The 19,584-nt window shown below is 45.4% G+C and overlaps 1 protein-coding gene across 3 annotated transcripts in view; it reads right to left on the bottom strand.

The window, feature by feature from the left end:
- Positions 1–19,584, bottom strand: part of ylpm1 (YLP motif containing 1) — a 105,466-nt gene that overhangs the window by 51,517 nt on the left and 34,365 nt on the right. For all 3 annotated transcript variants that reach the window (XM_080202307.1, XM_080202308.1, XM_080202309.1), the window contains 3 exons: positions 16,865–17,050; positions 9,719–11,058; positions 3,893–8,680 (listed from right to left, as the gene is read on the bottom strand). In XM_080202307.1, coding sequence (XP_080058433.1) covers positions 3,893–8,680; positions 9,719–11,058; positions 16,865–17,050 — 6,314 coding nt within the window. The remainder of the gene's footprint in view (positions 1–3,892; positions 8,681–9,718; positions 11,059–16,864; positions 17,051–19,584) is intronic.

Raw genomic sequence — 19,584 nt, 5'->3', positions numbered from 1 at the left:
CCTCTTTTTTTTTCTGTACGTACACAGCTCTGTTTAGTAGCTTCCAGCAACTTGGCACTTCATTTTTTGGTATGCTTGTTGATATTTCTGACACACTTTCCAACTCTCTTCAGTGAACCAAGAATGGTCACTGGGTTAATAGCAATAACAGAATGAGGAGTATGCCAGAGAATATGTTGGGATGGAATACAATTCTGTTGCTATTGATAGCCACAGTACACATGGATACCCTGTTGAGCAGCTAGATCCATTCCACATCCCATTTAGCACATCAGTCATGCCACACAACACAGTGGAGGGCAACTTCAGTCTGAAGATGGTACTTTGTCTCCATAAGGATTGCAAGGTGGTCACTCCTAATATTTTCAGGGTTAAATGGATCTCCAACAAGTAATTAGTGAGGGCAAGGTCAAATGAGTTCTGCCCTCCTTAAATCATGCTATCAACCCCTGCCACTAATCCAGTCTATAAGTCTCACAACACCAGGTTAAAGTCCAACAGGTTTATTTGGTAGCAAATGCCACTAGCTTTCAGAGCGCTGCTCCTTCATCAGTGAGTGGGAGTTCTGTTCACAAACAGGGCATATAAAGACACAAACTCAATTTAAAGAATAATGATTGGAATGCGAGTCTTTACAGCTAATCAGCTCCGAAAGCTAGGGGCAGTTGCTACCAAATAAACCTGTAGGACTTTAACCTGGTGTTGTGAGACTTCTTACTGTGTTTACCCCAGTCCAACGCCAGCACCTCCACATCATGACTAATCCAGTCTGGCAAATATGCCTTTCAGGGCTGGCCAGATTAGCCAGTAGTAGTGATACTGAACCACTCTTAAGGGTTTCCATCCAATGTGCATCCTGTGCTCTTGCTACCCTCAGTGTTTCTTCTAAATGGTATTCAATATGGATCTGTACTGACTCATTGCCATCTTCTGCTCTCCCCATTGGGCAATCAACGATGGATCACTTCAACCATGTTTGATCAGATGCTAAGAATCATAGAATTCCCACAGTGAAGAGTCATTGGACCCATTGAGGCCTGCACAGATAAATAATCTCACCCAGGCCCTATCCCCGTAATACCACATATTTTTCCTGTCAATCTTCCTGACACTAAAGGGTAATTTAGCATGACCAATCAACCTAGCTCGCACGTCTTTGGACTGTGGGAGGAAACCAGAGCGCCCGGAGGAAAACTAAGCAGATACAGGGAGAATGTGCAAACTCCATACAGTCACCCAAGGCCGGTGCTGAGGCAGCAGTGCTAACCACTGTGTTGCCCTTTATGCAATATAGAGTCAGTGTTGAGAACTCCCGATGTCACTTGTTCCCGAGTGGATACCGTTATGTCTAATAGGGGGGACAAAGCCGACCCAGGGATGATGTTGGAGGAGTCTGAACATCAAAGTCAAAACTCTCAGAATCGTATCTTTGTTAGATTGCTGATGGCTTATCTCTAACAACGACACCAGTCAACATTAATGAGAACGCTATAGGATCAATTGGGCTGGGCTGACCTTTTCCTAGTGCTTACTTAGGTCAATGCCATGTGACAAATCCAGTTTTATTCTTAGGAGTTTTTTTTGTAATGGTTCAGTATAACTGAGAGACCATTTCAGAGTGTTGTTCAAAAATTGTGGATCTGGAATCGTGTGGATCTGGTGTCTCATACAAGTCAAAACAGGTGACATTTCTTTTCCAAAAGAACATTCGTGAACAGGTTTTACAACAATCTGGTAATTTTATGGCCATATGACGAATATCAGCTTTATGCTTATTAGAAATTTAGTTAATTAGTTAAAGTTCTCCAGCAACTGTGTTTTTTGTATTTGTTCATAGAAGCATAAGAAATTTGAGCGGCTGAAGACCATTTGGCCCATTGAGCCTGCTCCGCCATTCAAACAACCATGGCTGATAATTTATTTCTTATAGCATTTTCTCCCCACTATCTCCAGATCCCTTTACATCATTAGTATCCAGGAACCTACTGATTCCTGTCAAACTCAGTGACTGAGTTTGCACCCTCCAACTGAAGACATTCCTTCTCATCTCAATCTTAAATGACCTTCATCTCATTCCAAGACTTTTGTCCCCTGGTTCTAAACCCTAAACTATTTTACTGAATCTCCATTGCATTCCCTCTACAGTAAATACATACTTCCTTAGATAAGGAAACCAAAACTGAACACAATGCTCCTGATGCAGTCTCACCAAGCCTCTATACAACCGTAGGCAGACATCCTCACTCTGGCACATAGATCCTCTTGCGATGTGAACATCACTGATGAGGCCAGCACTTGTTCGACTGCCCTTGAACTGAGGGCAATTAAGAGTTAACCACATTGCTGTGGGAGGGGAGTTACATATAGATTAGGCCAGGTGAAGATGGCGAATTTCCTTCCTAAAAGACATCAGTGACCCAGATTGGTTTTTAATAACAATCAATGATCATTTCATGGTCACTATAAATGAGACTAGCTTTATATTCTAGATTTATTAATTAAATGTAAATTCCATTTGCTGCCATGGTAGGACGTGAACCCATGTCCCTAGAGCATCACCCTGGGCCCCTGGATTACTAGTCCAGTGATATTACAAGGTCACTGCATCTTTAGGTCAAACTTCTCGATTAGTTGTCCAGTAGCATAAGCACAATGCTATAGTTGCCATGTATAAAATGTTCTAGGTAAGTACAAGTTAGCATATCACTTGTAAAGCAAGTCCATCTATAAATAAACAGAACACAATTGTAACTTTGGAATTTATGTCAAAGAATAAAAGTATCACAGTGATTTTCTTTGTACCAACTGGTGTTGGGACCAACCCAAAACTTCAAAGACAAATTACTTGAGAGGATAACTAAATTAAAAGAGGTGGTACGCAACTAAATAATTCTCAATTTCCAAACAGCATTTGATATTGTTCTGCATGTTAATGGTTAGGGAGTCTCATGAATAATGGAATATAGTTCAGAATTGGTTAGTCAGAATGAGATCAATATGTGTCAAACCATTGTAAAGTTATCAGCAAGAAAGTGTCCTGAGGACTTCTGATGAAGTAAATTCCTCTCTCCTGAAGGTGCTAATTTTTGTTGGAATGTGAAGCATATATATCAGCTCTGACACATGGATTTGTTACTCTTTTTGTGTCCAAATCTAGACAGAAACCATCAGCAGGCTAAATAATTGCAATAGCCAACATGGACTCTATCCTCTATAGATCTTCATTATTAGCACATTTGCTAAGAGTGGCTGCTGAACAATAATCAGGAGGACAAAGACTGACAGATACTTCTCTCACTAATTCAGGAGCATGAAGATTAGAGTCGACCAAATGGGGATTAAACCGGGGGTACTCATTTGTATTGTTTAGTATAACACGCTAAGGTGTTATTCTGATCTTGCACAGATTACTGGTGGCTAAAGGATTAGAAGAGATTTGGTGGTGATGAGGATGATTGGAAACCAAAATATTTTTAACCTTTGGTGGCAGGTGCATGTTACATTAAACTTTACACCCAAATATAGCGCCGAACCATGATTTAGATTAGAAACAAAAACCGAAAATGCTGGAAAATCTCAGCAAGTCTGACAGAATCTGTGGAGAGCTCAGATGAAGCGTCTCTAGACTCAAAACATTGGCTCTATTCTCTCTCCACAGATGCTGTCACACCTGCTGAGATTTTCCAACTCTTTCTGTTTTTATTTCAGATTTCAGCATCAGCAGTATTTTAGTAGATTAGACATCATTTGCGATAGGTAGCAAGCTAAAGAGGCTGAATCAACTTTTCTCAATGGTTTCTATTATCTGACCATGTTTTCCCACATTCCATAGCTATATTCTCTCAAAATATATCCATTTTATATATCCACTTTACAAAGAAGAGCCACTTACCGTAATAATTTCAGCTCCTGTGCTGCCTTCAAGATGATTTCATGCTCTCGTTCAGACAATGCGACTATATTTTGTCCACCAGGTGGCTGGTCGACTGGAGGTTTTTCAGAGAAGGACACTGGTGGCTCCTCAGCTAAAACAGATGCACGAACAGGACCAGACTCATGCAAGCTGTCAAAGGGTAACCGTCTGTTGTCTGTATCAGGATATCTTCTTTCATCTACCTGCTCTCGCTGCCATCCAAGCCTTTCTGGAGGATAATCATGCTCTTCTCTCCTCCAGTCTGGCCTTTCTGGATAGCCCTGACCCCACAGTTCCCGTTTTTGTTCATGATGGTAGCCCCGTTCTGGTTCATCTCTCCATGGTTCTTCTCTCCATCTATCTGATCGTGGGCGTAAAGGAGAAAAGTCCCTTCCACAACCATGAATGTCCCATTCTTCTCGTCTGTGGAAGTATTCTCTATCATGTTCATTGTCTCTGTTAAAACCATGTTCACGTGACCTTCCACTCCTGTCAAATTCTCTGTCAAAGCCTCGGTCAAAAACATCAATTTGAGGTGGAGCTCTAATTTCCCTTCTGTCTAAAATTTCATGAGGCAGAGGTGGCCGCCGAAGGAGTGAGCGTTCATCTCTTCTAAATGGATCCCTTTCATCCCAAAAGTCTTGGCCAGGGCCAGTCCAATTTCCCCTTTCCCAGGACATAGTTCTTTCTCTTTCATAAGCTAGACCTCCTCTAGGTCCTGAGAAATGATCATCTAAAGGTCTTTCTTCCCCCTGATGCCAATGTCCCTGCATTTCTATCCTATGATGTAACAGTGGTCTTATCTCTGGACCATCTATGTTACTGTCAACATCATTCTTATGCATAGAGGGGTAGTCCTTGCCAGTATGTGGCCTATGCTCTGGACCTTTCTCTCGATCATTATTCAGACGCAATGGTGCAGATTCAAACCTTTTGTCTGTTTCAACAGTTTTTGACTCAGATTTGTCAGATATAGCCTTAGTGGTAGCTGATGAATTGGATTGGCTTTGCACAACTGGAAGTTTTTGGTCCTGGGCGACAGTTACTGAAGGGGTTGCTGCCTCAGCAATATCCATTTCCTTCTGATTTTCATGTGATTTAGATAAATCGACATTTTTTTTCAATGAATCTTGATTTGCTGTCGAATCTGAACTTTTATGACATGCAGCAACCAAAGGTGTATGAGCTGCGTTTTTTTCATTTGTTTGTTCTACTGAAGGCAGTGATACTGTTTCAGTGTTGTGCTTTGTGTCTTTGCCTACAGCTGTGGTCTCAAGTTTCTTGTTTCCAGTTGGTTTAACCTGCTCCTCAACTTTATCTAAAGATGGGTGAGAAGACTTGGGTCCTTCCATCCCTTGTCCAGTGCGCCCAGATGTAGCCTGGAGGCCTTTGGGTCTTGGACTGAGTACTGAAGGTCCAGTGGGGCAAAGCCCACGTGGCCCTGTTAATCTTGGTCCCTTTGGGCCATCAAACCGTGAACCTTGAAATCTTCCACCAGGCCCGTCAAAGCGCTGCCCGGGACCCTGGCCGTCAAAGCGCTGCCCGGGACCCTGGCCGTCAAAGCGCTGCCCGGGACCCTGGCCGTCAAAGCGCTGCCCGGGGCCCTGGCCGTCAAAGCGCTGCCCGGGGCCCTGGCCGTCAAAGCGCTGCCCGGGGCCCTGGCCGTCAAAGCGCTGCCCGGGGCCCTGGCCGTCAAAGCGCTGCCCGGGGCCCTGGCCGTCAAAGCGCTGCCCGGGGCCCTGGCCGTCAAAGCGCTGCCCGGGGCCCTGGCCTTCAAAGCGCTGCCCGGGGCCCTGGCCTTCAAAGCGCTGCCCGGGGCCCTGGCCGTCAAAGCGCTGCCCGGGGCCCTGGCCGTCAAAGCGCTGCCCGGGGCCCTGGCCGTCAAAACGCTGCCCGGGGCCCTGGCCGTCAAAACGCTGCCTCAGTCCTTGACCTTCAAAGCGCTGCCCATAAGCCTGTCCATCAAAACACTGGCCTTGATCTGGGTGCTCAAACCACTGACCTGCACCAGAATCTTCAAAGGACTGTCCGGAAACCTGGCCCTCAAAACGATACTCTGGACCACAACTTTCAAACCGTTGGCCAGGACCAGCAGAGTGCTGGGCCAGACCTTGGCCTTCAAAGCAATTCCCTGGGCCCCAGCCCTCAAAGCGATTTCCTGGGCTCCGACCCTCAAAACGACCCATCGAACCCAAGCCATCAAAGCGCCCACCCCGGCCCTGGCCTTCAAAACGGGCACCTCGACCCTGGCCCCCAAAACGACCCCCCCGACTCTGGCCCTCAAAGCGACCCCCCCAACCCTGGCCTTCAAAGCGACCCCCTGGACCCTGGTCCTCAAAGCGATCCCGGTCCTCAAAGCGACCCCCTGGACCCTGGCCCTCAAAGCAATCCCCTGGACTCTGGCCCTCAAAGCGATTCCCCCCTTGGCTCTCAAAACGATTACCTCTTGAGCCCTCAAAGCGATTACCCCGAGGGCCCTGAAAGCGATTATCCCCACGGCCCTCAAAGCGATTGCCCTCTGAGCCTTCAAAGCAATTGCCCCCTGAGCCTTCAAAGCGATTGCCCCCTGAGCCTTCAAAGCGATTGCCCCCTGAGCCTTCAAAGCGATTGCCCCCTGAGCCTTCAAAGCGATTGCCCCCTGAGCCTTCAAAGCGATTGCCGCCTGAGCCTTCAAAGCGATTGCCGCCTGAGCCTTCAAAGCGATTGCCGCCTGAGCCTTCAAAGCGATTGCCCCCTGAGCCTTCAAAGCGATTGCCCCCTGAGCCTTCAAAGCGATTGCCCCCAGGGCCCTCAAAGCGATTGCCCCCAGGGCCCTCAAAGCGATTGCTCCTCTGGCCCTCAAAGCGATTGCTCCTCTGGCCCTCAAAGCGATTGCCCCCCCGGCCCTCAAAGCGATTGCCCCCCCGGCCCTCAAAGCGATTGCCCCCCCGGCCCTCAAAGCGATTGCCCCCCGGGCCCTCAAAGCGATTGCCCCCCGGGCCCTCAAAGCGATTGCCCCCCGGACCCTCAAAGCGATTGCCCCCCGGACCCTCAAAGCGATTGCCCCCCGGACCCTCAAAGCGATTGCCCCCCGGGCCCTCAAAACGGTTGCCCCCCGGGCCCTCAAAGCGGTTGCCCCCCGGGCCCTCAAAGCGGTTGCCCCCCGGGCCCTCAAAGCGATTGCCCCCCGGGCCCTCAAAACGATTGCCCCCCGGGCCCTCAAAGCGATTGCCCCCCGGGCCCTCAAAGCGATTGCTCCCCGGGCCCTCAAAGCGATTGTCCCCCGGGCCCTCAAAGCGATTGCCCCCCGGGCCCTCAAAGCGATTGCCCCCCGGGCCCTCAAAGCGATTGGCCCCCAGGCCCTCAAAGCGATTATTGCTTGGGCCCTGGCCTTCAAAACAGTTAATTCCTGGACCCTGCTTTTCAAAATAATTTCCAGGTCCATGCTTCTCAAAGCGATTACTGGGACCCTGCTGCTCCAAGTGATTACCAGAAATCTGGGCCTCACTACAACTACCAGGACCTTGGCTTGCAAAGCGATTGCCCAGACTTGGCGGCTCAATGCAACTGCCTGCACCCTGCGGTTCTAAGCGATCACCCTGGGCTTCAATGCGATTATTGGTACTCTGCTTCTCAAAGTGAATGCCTGGAACCTGGAGTCCAACGCGATTATTTGAATCCTGGCCCTCAATGTTGCTACCAGGACCCTGCATCGCAAAACAATTAGTGGGACCTGGGTTCTTAAGGAGATTGCCTGTATCCTGTTTAGTAAGAGGATTATGGATGTCCTGCTCCTCAAAGCAACCATCCTGCTTCCCAAGGTAATTGCCAGGGCCCTGTGTGTCGGCGCGACTACTTGGGACCTGCGCTTCAGCGCGATTGCTCGGGACCTGCGTCTCGGCGCGATTAGCCGGGCCCGGGACCTCAACATGGTTGCCCGGGCCCTGTTTCTTCACATGACTACCCGAACCCTGCAACCCGACCCGATTATCTGAACCCTGTGTCTCAACACGATTACCTGGAGCCTGCGTCTCAGCGCAGTTTCCCGAGCCCTGTGCCTCAGCGCGGTTACCCAGGCCATGTGCCTCAGCGCGGTTACCTACACCTTGTATTTGAAGGCAATTTCCGGGACCCTGCATCTCAGAGCGACTGCCATGACCCTCTTTCACTGCATGCCTACTGGGACCTTCTTTCTCAACACGATTCCCTGGACACTCTTTCTCAAGGTGATTGCTGGGGACCTGCATTTCAACACAGTTAACGACTTCCTGTTTCTCAGCAAGATCACTGGGACCCTGTTCCTCAGTGTGACTACTGGACGCCTGCTTGTCAAATCGATTACTGGGAGCCTGCTTGTCAAATCGATTACTGGGAGCCTGCTTGTCAAATCGATTACCGGGAGCCTGCTTGTCAAAGCGATTAACAAGAGTCTGCTTCTCAAAGCGTTCACTATGACCCTGTTTCTCAAAGCAATGAGCAGAGGCCTGATTCAAAGCCTCAGCCTCATGGTAATGACTAGGAGCTTTATCCTCAATTTGCTGACCCTTGGATGAATCCGCTGTGCACTGACCTACAGCACTCTGAACTGGAACGTCATTCTCAGAATGCTGACTTGCAGCCTCACTCTCATCATGCTGACCGGAAGCCTGTCCTTCAAATTTCATTTGGGATCCTTCAAACCGGTGACTTTGGAGTCTAGGACCTTTTAAATCAAAACGTGAACGAGAACCTCCTCTTGTTCCTGGTCCATCAAATCTTTGCATTCCTCTCCCACGTGGTCCATCAAACCTTTGGAGAGAAAAAAATTCATAAAGGTCACTTTTGCTTTTAATAATCTCCTGGCAAATTCTAAGGGAACCTTTTGATGATAAAGTACACCAAATTCCTTTCCTAAAAGATTACACAATGAATTAATCCAAGTTCATCAAAAAACTTACTTCAATTTTGATTATTTTGTAAAATGGCAGTAAGCTTGCTAGTCAGTTCACACCACATTTTCCAGTTGATTCTTTTGAGGAACAGTGTTTCCTATTCATTTATCCAGCATAGAAGTCTTAATGCATTGCTTGAAATGCAGGCTGTGTATTGCATGCATTACACAATTCTAAACATTGCAACCCAAGAACATTTTCCTTTTAAAGGGGACCATTAGTATTATCTTGTCTTCTCTAATAGAAAATGCAAAATGTAATGCAATATTTCCAAAATAATCACTTTAGTGCTGCAACTTACTGAACCAAAAGAACCTATATGCTGTAAACAAAAACTAGTAAAGAGAAATAAACTGCAACTTCAACCATTTAATGGTAGTATAAAATTTATTACAATAGAATATAAACTAGGTTCTTAAAAAGTTTAGTTTGGGTTAGCCAACCAGTCCTTCCCAAAGCTACTCTGAAGTCTAAATATTCAATTCCAATGTGAAAAACAGAACAAATGAAAGATGCATTTAGTCACAATTTCACAGAAAGCATAATTCAATTTCATTTGACCCATTTTAAAGACATCAAAGTTAATTCTAGCTGCAAGTTAATGCACCAAAATAATGAGCTGGTGAGACCTGCCATTCATTTGCAGCTCTTAAACTGAAAGGAACACAGCAATGCACAGGAAGCAACACACCAGTACTGGCAAAAACAAATCAATTATCTAGAGTTGAGATAATGCTTTGATTTATTAATCAAACAGCTGGTAAAGGTGCGTGTCTAGGGACGGGGGAGAGACACACCACAAGCACGGAACACGCTCAATATAAAATTGAGCGATCCTCTTTAGTACAAAAACAACCAGCTCATTTTTATATACATACATATGAACTTTAAATACCTTGATTTTCTGAGATCATCAGACCGCAGTCCACTTTGTGATGGTTCAGATGGCTTTATCCCAAATCGATTATCATGTGGTTTTAAACCTGAAGGAGACACCTTTACTTCAGCCTGTGGTGTTGGAATCAAGGGCCTCTTCTGTTCTGTGGTAAGCGTAGTGTTCTGAGAAACTGGGGTAGCAGTCTGGCATGCTGATGAAGGGCCCAGAGAACTGGGCATATGGGCCTGCTTGATGGGTGGAGGCGCCTGTGTGACGGGTGGTGGAGTCATAGAGACCGGAGGGGGTGCTACAGAAACTGGAGGAGGGGCCATAGAGATCAGAGGGGGGGCCATAGAGACTGGAGGAGGAGCCATAGAAACAAGCGGAGGGGCCATAGAGACCGGAGGAGGGGCCATAGAGACCGGAGGAGGGGCCATAGAGACCGGAGGAGGGGCCATAGAGACCAGAGGAGGGGCCATAGAGACCGGAGGAGGGGCCATAGAGACCGGAGGAGGGGCCATAGAGACCGGAGGAGGGGCCATAGAGACCAGAGGAGGGGCCATAGAGACCAGAGGAGGGGCCATAGAGACCGGAGGAGGGGCCATAGAGACCGGAGGAGGGGCCATAGAGACCGGAGGAGGGGCCATAGAGACCAGAGGAGGGGCCATAGAGACCGGAGGAGGGGCCATAGAGACCGGAGGAGGGGCCATAGAGACCGGAGGAAGACCCATCGAGACTGAGGGAGGTGGCAGAGTTATCGGCGGAGGAGGCACCGTCATCAGCGGAGGAGGCAGAGTCATTGGCGGAGGAGGCACAGTCATTAGTGGAGGCACCACCGTCATTGGTGGAGGAGCTTGAGTCACCAGTGGAGGAGCTTGAGATAATGACGGTGGAGCCTGAGACACCAGAGCAGGTGCCAGAGAGACAGGTGGACTTTTTGGTTCTGAAGAAGCTGGGTCTGCAGGTGAGCTGGCCACTCCTTGTGTTGAAGTTACAGAAGAACCAGCTATTGGTGGCGTAGGGGGCAATCCCACGGGCGGCACTGGAGGCAGCGGTGGTGCTTGAGACATTAGTCCACTTGACGTAGTTCCCAAATAACTCTGGGATTGACTGTTCATGTACTGCTGTTGAACATTTCTGAGAGCGTCCATTCTTTCCTGGAAGTGATGATTTGTTGAAACCATTTGCTCTTGCCATTGATTCCACTGAGTTTCATATTGCTGGAGCTGATCTTTGTTGGGATAAGCTTGGAGCTGCACCTTCCAAATCTGGAACTGTCGCTGCCATTCTTGATAAAGAGGGATAAACTGTTGTTGCTGCATTTCTAAGTGTCTCAGCTGCATTTCCAGAGGCATTGACTAAAGAAAAAGAAATGCATTACAGTGAAAGTCCTATTTTTTAAATAGTCCACTGATTTTCTGCACTATCATCTTATTCATCAAGATGCTTGAGATTTTATTCCTCCACTTAAAAACATTTTTGTTATGTGAAAGTTAGTCGAGATAATGAATATTGTCACCATAAAGAATATTTCACTAAGCAAGATACCTGCAAAGCTGACCTGCCCTGAAACGGTTAGGATTTTATTAATCACATTAGAATTTTATAGAATACAACTATTTTGGACAAGTGTTTGGTTTTACTCTGGTTAATTAATATAATAGTGTGTATTAGGATAGTTGTAAACCATGACGACTGTTTCTGCACTCCTCAGTAACTTGCCCACATATTTCACCTTCTAGCTCCCCTCTTGAGTGTCTGGGATTTTAATCTGAATGTCCCTTTTCTGGTTCTTCAGTTTAACCCATACAGTTTGATTTGATGATTCCTCTAGCATATAATCTTTCTTCACAGCTGTGATTGTTTCTTGAATTAATAATGTAAACTCACCCTCTTTTTTAAAGGAGTGTTTCATAAACTCTCAAAGTTCTGCAACGAGAAGTGTTGAGCTACCACTTCAGTAATATCTATGTTACATTTCCAAGCATCTATCTCTGTCCTCAATTCATCTGTCTATTCATTAGATTTATTGCATTGCTGTGCGTCTCACTAAGCACCAAACAATTACCTTGTTTTTTTTTCCAGCTTTTGTTTTCTCTGCCTTCCATACTTGTTTGTAGATGAGGTCATGTTTGAGGAAATCTCCCAATTCCCCATCAAAAATGATCTTCGACTCCCATCAAAGTGTGGACAAAGTCAAAGTCACCATTAGATACATGAAGAATGGAAAAGCCACAGTAATGGACAGGATTCTGCAAAACTTTTTCAAGCTTGAAGGATCATGCATCATCTCCATCAGCTGTTCCTGAAAATCTGGGACAGAAAAAAAATTCCTCCCAATTTCAGGGATGCCATCATCACCATCATCTTTAAGGACGGAGACGGGAAATAGCAGGAATCTCCCTACTCTCCATTGCCAGGAAGATCATTGCTCGAATCCTCACTAGCCTCCTTCTCCCAGTCTCTGAAGTAATACTCTGGACAGCCAGTGTGGCTTTCAACCAAACTGTGGAACAGAGGACACGACTCTCATTGCTCGACAACTTCAAGGCAAATACTCGGAGCAACATCAGCCCTTATACATGCCCTTCACCAATCTGACCAAAGCTTTTGACTCAGTAAATCAGGATGTGCTTATGGAAGACCTTGTCAACAGCTGCTTTCCATGAGAAATTCATTAACACCCTCCAATTCCCTCATCAACAGAAATAAGACAGTGACCTTCGAGGTCAAGACAGGAGTCAAACAGGGATGTGTAATAGCCCCCACTCTTTTCTCCATCTTCACCGCCAGCATCCTTCAGCTTGTCAAGAAAAAGCTTCCCAGTTGAGTGGACATGGTCAACAGGATGGACAGAAAAACTTTCAACCTCAACTGACCAATTCAAATCCAAGAAGAAAATTACTCTGACATTGCTCAAATGTCAGTGTGCAGATGATATCGCCACCTCTGCTCTCTTAGAAGAGAATTTCCAAGCCATGCTTGACACCTCTGAGGAATCACACAAAAGAATCAGTCTCAAGAACACTAAGTCCTTTACCAACTTGCCCCAAGTCAAGATCCAGTGCCTCCTTCATCACAATCAATGGAATAATCCTTCCACATGTGGAACACTTCCCCTACCTGGGGAGTCACCTCTCATCAAAGGCTGACATCATTGCAGAAATCCAACATTGTAACCAATCCACAAGCGTCATCTTTGGGCGTCTAAGTTTGACTGTCATTGACAACCACAACATTCATAGTGACACCAAGATCCTCGTTTACAAGACAGTCGCCCTCCCAACTTTTTTATACGACTCAGAAAATTGAATGACATACAGATAGCACATTGAGGTCGCTGTCTTAGATGGATTCTCCGCATCAGCTGGGAGGACAGGCGTACTAACATCAGCATCCTTGAAGGAGCCAAGAGCAGCAGAATTGAGGCCATGATCATCCAAAACCAACTCCGCTGGGCCGGCCACGTGTTTAGGGTGTCAGAGTCCTAATTATCAAACTCTTCTTTGCCCAGCTCAAGGAAGACTCCTGAACAAGAGCAGGACAAAGGATATGCTTCAAAGACACCCTGAAAGCTTACCCCAAGAAATGCAACATAGACATCAATGCCTAGGAGTCTAGGAGTCTATTGCTCAGTAGAGACCGCTTGGAGGAATCTACTGACTGAAAGGACAGAATTCTTCAAGGACATCTGACAGCAAGAGGAGGTGCAGTAAAGGACTCTCAGAAAGGAATCCCAGCTTAGAGTCCAAGGACCCACTCCTCTCTTGGAAACCCTGTCAAGAGTGAAAAGATGTGGATCTAGTATCTGGCTCATTAGCCATGCAAGGACCCACAGAACCCATGTCCAATAACACAGAAGCTTCTTAAGTGGACAATCATACTCATTAGCAAGTGAACATCGAAGAAGATGATGACGACTTGTTTACGAATTTCCTGCCTTCCATTTTCAGCTTTGCTTCTCTCCCTCTGAATCTGTGCTCAGGTTCCCATTTCTCAGCCCAGTTTAAATACGCTCCAAAAATGCGTACAATCAACTTCTATAGGTCCCATTTCCCAAAGACCTGGTCCCAATGGGCCAGGAATCTAATATCCTTCCTCCTGCAGCATTCCCTTGGCTAGGGATTCACCTGCTGACTTCTGTAATCACTAATGCCTGGTATTGGGCTTAATCCAGATTACTACTTTTGAGATACACTTCAGCTGGTGTTTAATCATTGATTTATAATGGTTTACCATAACTACTTTGCTTTTGTGGTTGCTGCCTCTATTTACAAAGCTAAGGATCTTGCATGTTTTTTTTCAAACTGGTCCTACCACCTTCAAAGATTTGCATATGCATGGCTCCAGGTCTTACTGTACTGCCCTATAATCTCTTAAAAATTGTACCATTTACTTTATATAATTCCTTCTGTCAAAATACATCACATCATAATTCTCTGCATTAAAAATGCATTGACCATGTGTTATCATTTGCTTGTCTTATGGGATTTAATGACGAGTAGAAAATGTAACCATTCTATTGATGAATAATTACGAGAGCGAATAAACTCGTGAATGAGTTTTTTCTGCAAAATTAAAAAATAAATCAGTTCAATTATGAAGATTTTAATCATCACTTGTGTCTTATGCGCACTTAATTAGAATGTTCACAGTTATGAATAAGGACTGATCTTAAAATGCCAAATTCAAACTTTACAAAGATTCCCTCAAAAATTATAAATCAGTGCACACATGGAATCCTCTCAGCCAGTAGTGGCAGTCCATCTCCTGCTTCATCTCTCAATGTGGACTGATGCTAGGCTTCCAACAATGGGTAAAATGTTGCATTCAAGTCCCATTTTGTCTTACAGTTTGCTAAACTGAGTACCTAAACTTCAACTGTTTTTCTTTCACCAATATATCTCAAAAGTTCCATTCTAAACAAAAAATTCTTTCGTAATTACATTGCCTAATCTAACTAATAATTCAAATACAATTTCAGAATTATTTCTTCTAAAGTCACATATTTACCAGGATGCTGCCTGATTTGGAGGGTAAGTCTTATGAGGAAAGGTTGAGGGAGCTGGGGCTTTCCTCTTTAAGAGTGGAGGAGGATGAGAGGCAACAATAGAAGTTTATAAGATGATGAGGGGGATAAATAGAGTGGACGTTCAGAGACTATTTCCTCGGGTGGAAGTCACTGTTACTAGGGGGCATAACTAGGAGGATTTTTAAGGCGATCTTTTTCGGTACTCAGCAGAAATATATTCCGATGGTAAAGAAGGAATGTAGGAGAAGGGATAACCAGCCGTGGTTATCTAAGGGAATAAAGGAGAGTGTTAAATTAAAAGCTGATGCATTCAGAGTGGCTAAAAGTAGTGGGCGTTAGAAGATTGGGAAAAATTTAAAAATCAACAAAGAATGACTAAGAAGGTGATAAAGAAAGGAAAGATGGACTATGAAGCTAAACTAGCACTAAATATAAAAAAGGACAGTAAAAGTTTTTACAAATATATAAAGAGGAGGAGGCTGGCTAGAGTGAACGTTGGACCCTTAGAGGATGAGAGGGGGAATTTAGCGGTGGGAGATCAGGAAATGGCTGAGGCTTGAAATAAGTTTTTTGCCTCGGTCTTCACGGAGGACACAAATAGTTTGCCAGATCTTAAAGATAGAAGGACGGTAGAAGTTGAGGGCCTGAATGTGACTACTGTCACTAGAGAGGTAGTGCTTGATAGACTAATGGGACTGAAGGTGGACAAGTCCCCAGGACTGGATGGAATGCATGCCAGGGTTCTGAAAGAAATGGCAAAGGTGATTGTGGGTGCCTCAGTAATTATTTACCAAAATTCGCTGGATTCCGGGGAAGTGCCGGAAGATTGGAAAACGACTAATGTTACGCTGCTGTTTAAAAAAGGTAGCAGACAAAAGGCAGGAAAATGTAGGCCGGTTAGTTTAATGTTTGTAGTTGGAAAAATGCTCGAATCCGTCATCAAAGAAGAAATAGCGAGGCACCTGGAAAAGAATGGTTTGATAGAGCAGACGCAGCACGGATTCGTTAAGGGGAAGTCGTGTTTGACGAATTTATTGGATTTCTATGAGGGTGTCACTAGTGTGGTAGACAGAGGGGAACCGGTGGATGTGGTGTTTTTAGATTTCCAAAAGGCGTTTGATAAGGTTAGGGTGCATGGAGCTGGGGGTAAGGTGTTAGCGTGGATAGAGGATTGGCTGTCTAAGAGGAAGCAGAGAGTTGGTATCAATGGGTGCTATTCTGATTGGCGGTTGGTGACTAGTGGAGTGCCGCAGGGATCGGTGCTGGGGCCTCAGCTATTTACCATTTATATAGACGATCTGGAGGAGGGGGCTGAGTGTAGGGTGATGAAATCAAGCCAATAGGCACATGGAGTACACCAGATAGGGAGTGGGATAGCTTGATCTTGGGTTCAGACATAGCTCGGCACAACATCGAGGGGCTGAAGGGCCTCTAGTGTGCTGATAAGTTCTATATTCCATGTTCTATATTTGACAGTGGAATACATCAATCATGCAGGTCTAATTCAACCTGCATTACTGTAAAAATCAGAGGTCCCAATAACTTGGGCCATTTCTCCCCATGACTGACTGACAGACAGCTTAATTGGAAAAGTTTGTGGGATCTCTAAATGATCCTTGCAACCAACAAAAGATGCCTAACAAGAGGGACTAGGAGATGGGAGGTGGGGAAATTAAAGTAGCAAAAAAATGAACATTCTGATGTAATATTGTTACAATGTTGAATACTTACGTTAGGTTACTTAACTAATGAATGGGATGCCATTAAAAATGGTGTACCCAGCATTTGGGATCTTGAGTAATAAATATCAATCTTCCATGGGAAAAGTTATCCATGCCAAATCAAAATATTCCTCCAGTCTCAGAACCAAGATCTCCTTTATGTTATAACAGAGGGTGCTGGAAAAACTCAACTGATCAGCACCTCTCAAGAGAAAAGCACCTATCGCCTGAGATGCTTGCAGATGCTGAGTTTTTCCAGCATATTCTTTTCTTGTTTCAGATGCCAGCATCCACACTATTTTGCTCCTCTTATATTGTGGTGCCAAAACATTGCAATACTTAATAAATACGTCAAGAAAAAGAAAATTTACCACAACACTCCCAGATAGAACTAGTTATGATAACACTAACCTGTATGTGTTGTATTTGCTGCATCAACTGCTGATACTGTTGCAGCAGTTGTTGAAGTTGATTATGCTGTTGCATCATGTTCTGTTGTTGGTATTCTATGCGTTGTTGCTGCCATTGAGCTGCTGCTGCTTGTAACATCTTCAACCTCTCTGCTTCCTCTGGATCCTCTGGAGGTTGGATAGTAGGCTAAAAGAACATTCACTATGTAAGAGTAGCAAATATTTTGCAAGGCTACAAATTCATGTATTTTGCGAAACTACGAATTCTATACTTATGATATTATTGGTATCGCTTTTAAATTCTCACATACATGAATCACAGAAAACGTAGCATAAAGATCCTGATGCCTCCATATTTGGAGTTTAGGAGGATGAGGGGGGATCTTATAGAGACGTATAAGATAATGAAGGGGATGGATAGGGTAGAGGTGGAGAGATTCTTCCTGCTCAGAAAGGACAACAGGACTAGAGGGCACAGCCTCATGATTGGGGGGGGAGGGGAGCGTTTTGAACGGAGTTGAGGAGGAACTTCTTCACTCAAAGGGTGGTGAATCTCTGGAATTCTCTGCCCGTTGAAGTGGTGGAGGCTGCCTCGCTAAATATTTTTAAGACACGGGTTGATGGGTTTTTGATAAGCGAGGGGATTAAGGGTTATGGGGAGAGGGCGGGAATGTGGAACTGAGCCACGACAGATCAGCCATGATCTTATTGAATGGCGGGACAGGCTCGAAGGGCTAAATGGCCTACTCCTGCTCCTATTTCTTGTGTTCTTATGTTCTTAACAAAGAAAATTACAGCACAGGAACAGGCCCTTTGGCCCTCCAAGCCTGCACCAACCATGCTGCCCAACTGAACTAAAACCCCCTCACCATCCGGGGACCATATCCCTCTATTCCCATCCTATTCATGTATTTGTCAAGATGCCCCTTAGAAGTCACTATCATATCTGCTTTCATCACCTCCCCTGGCAGTGAGTTCCAGGCATCTACCACCCTCTGTATAAAAAAAAACTTGCCTCCTTTAAACATTGCCCCTTGCACCTTAAACCTATGCCCCCTCGTGACTCTTCCACCCTGGGAAAAAGCTTCTGACTACCCACTTGGTCCATGTCCCTCATAATCTTGTAGATTTTTACCAGGTCGCTCCTCAACCTCCGTCGTTCCAGGGAGAACAAATCAAGTTTCTCCAACCTCTCCTCATAGCTAATGCCCTCCATACCAGGTAGCATCCGAATCAATCTTTTCTGTACCCTCTCCAAAGCCTTCCGGTAGTGTGGCAACCAGAACACTATATTCCAAGTGCTGCCCAACTAAGGTCCTAAAAAACTGCAACACGACTTGCCAATTTTTAACTCAATGCCCTGGCTGATGAAGGCAACATGCCGAATGCCTTCTCGACTACCTCTTCCACCTGCATTGCCACTTCCAGTGAGCTGTGTACCTGTACACCCAGATCTCTCTGCCTATCATCTGCATTAGACTTTTCAAAATGCATTACCTCACATTTGTCTGGATTATATTCCATCTGCCATCTCTCCGCCCAAGTCTCCAACCAATCTACGTCCTGCTATATCCTCTGATGGTCCTTACCATTATCCGCAAATCCACCAACCTTTGTGTTGTCCACGAACTTACTAATCAAACCAGTTACATTTTCCTCCAAATCATTTATGTATATTACAAACAGCAATGGTCCCAGCACTGAACCCTGAGGAATGCCACTCGTCACAGGCCTCCGTTCAGAAACGCACTCTTCCACTGCTACCCTTCCACTTCATCAGGTGAATGGGAAATTCTGATGACAAACAGGGAATATAAAGGCACACACTCAGTTTATAGGATACTGATTAGAATGCGAGTCTTTATAACTAATCAAGTCTTAAAGGTACAGACAATGTGAGTGGAGAGAGCATTGAGCACAGGTTAGAGAGATGTGTATTGTCTCCAGACAGTACAGTAAATGAGATGTTGCAAGCCCAGACAAGTTATGGGGGTTACAAATAGTGTGACATGAACCCAAGATCCTAGTTGAGGCCATCCTCATACGTGCGGAATTTGGCTATCAGTCTCTGCTCAGCGACTCTGCGCTGTCGTTTGTCGTGAAGGATGCCTTGGAGAACGCTTATCCGAAGATCAGAAGCCGAATACCCGTGACCGCTAAAGCGTTCACCAACAGGAAGAGAACAGTTTTGCCTGGTGATTGTCGAGCGGTGTTCATTCTTTAACCTATGCTTAATGCTATCTCCACTTATATTGTTTGCACCTTTAAAACTTGATTAGCTGTAAAGACTCACATTCTAATCAGTATTCTGTAAACTGTGTGTGTGTCTTTACATGTCCTGTTTGTGATCAGAACTCTCCACTCACCTGACGAAGGGGCAGAGCCCTGAAAGCTAGTGGTGTTTGCTACCAAATAAACCTGTTGGACTTTAATCTGGTGTTGTGAAACTTCTTACTGTGTGTACCTCCCCTGTGGCCAGTGAGGATACAAAGATTTTTCTCAAGCCCCCAGCAATTTCCCCCCTTACTTCTTTCAGTACTCTGGGTTCTACCTTAATGTTTCTCAAGAATCCCAAAACCACCTCCTTTTTGATCTCAATATGACTCAAACTATCTACACACCCTTTCCCAGACTCATCATCCACCAAGTCCTTCTCTTTGGTGAATACTGAAGAAAAGTACTTATTTAATACCTAACCCATTTCCTCCGGCTCCACACATA

The sequence above is a fragment of the Carcharhinus amblyrhynchos genome, chromosome 14 (genome assembly GCF_965287045.1).
Source record: "Carcharhinus amblyrhynchos chromosome 14, sCarAmb.v2.hapA, whole genome shotgun sequence".
Lineage (NCBI taxonomy): Eukaryota > Metazoa > Chordata > Chondrichthyes > Carcharhiniformes > Carcharhinidae > Carcharhinus > Carcharhinus amblyrhynchos.
Note: the sequence above shows the minus strand (reverse complement) of the source record. Positions and strands in the feature narration are given on the sequence as shown.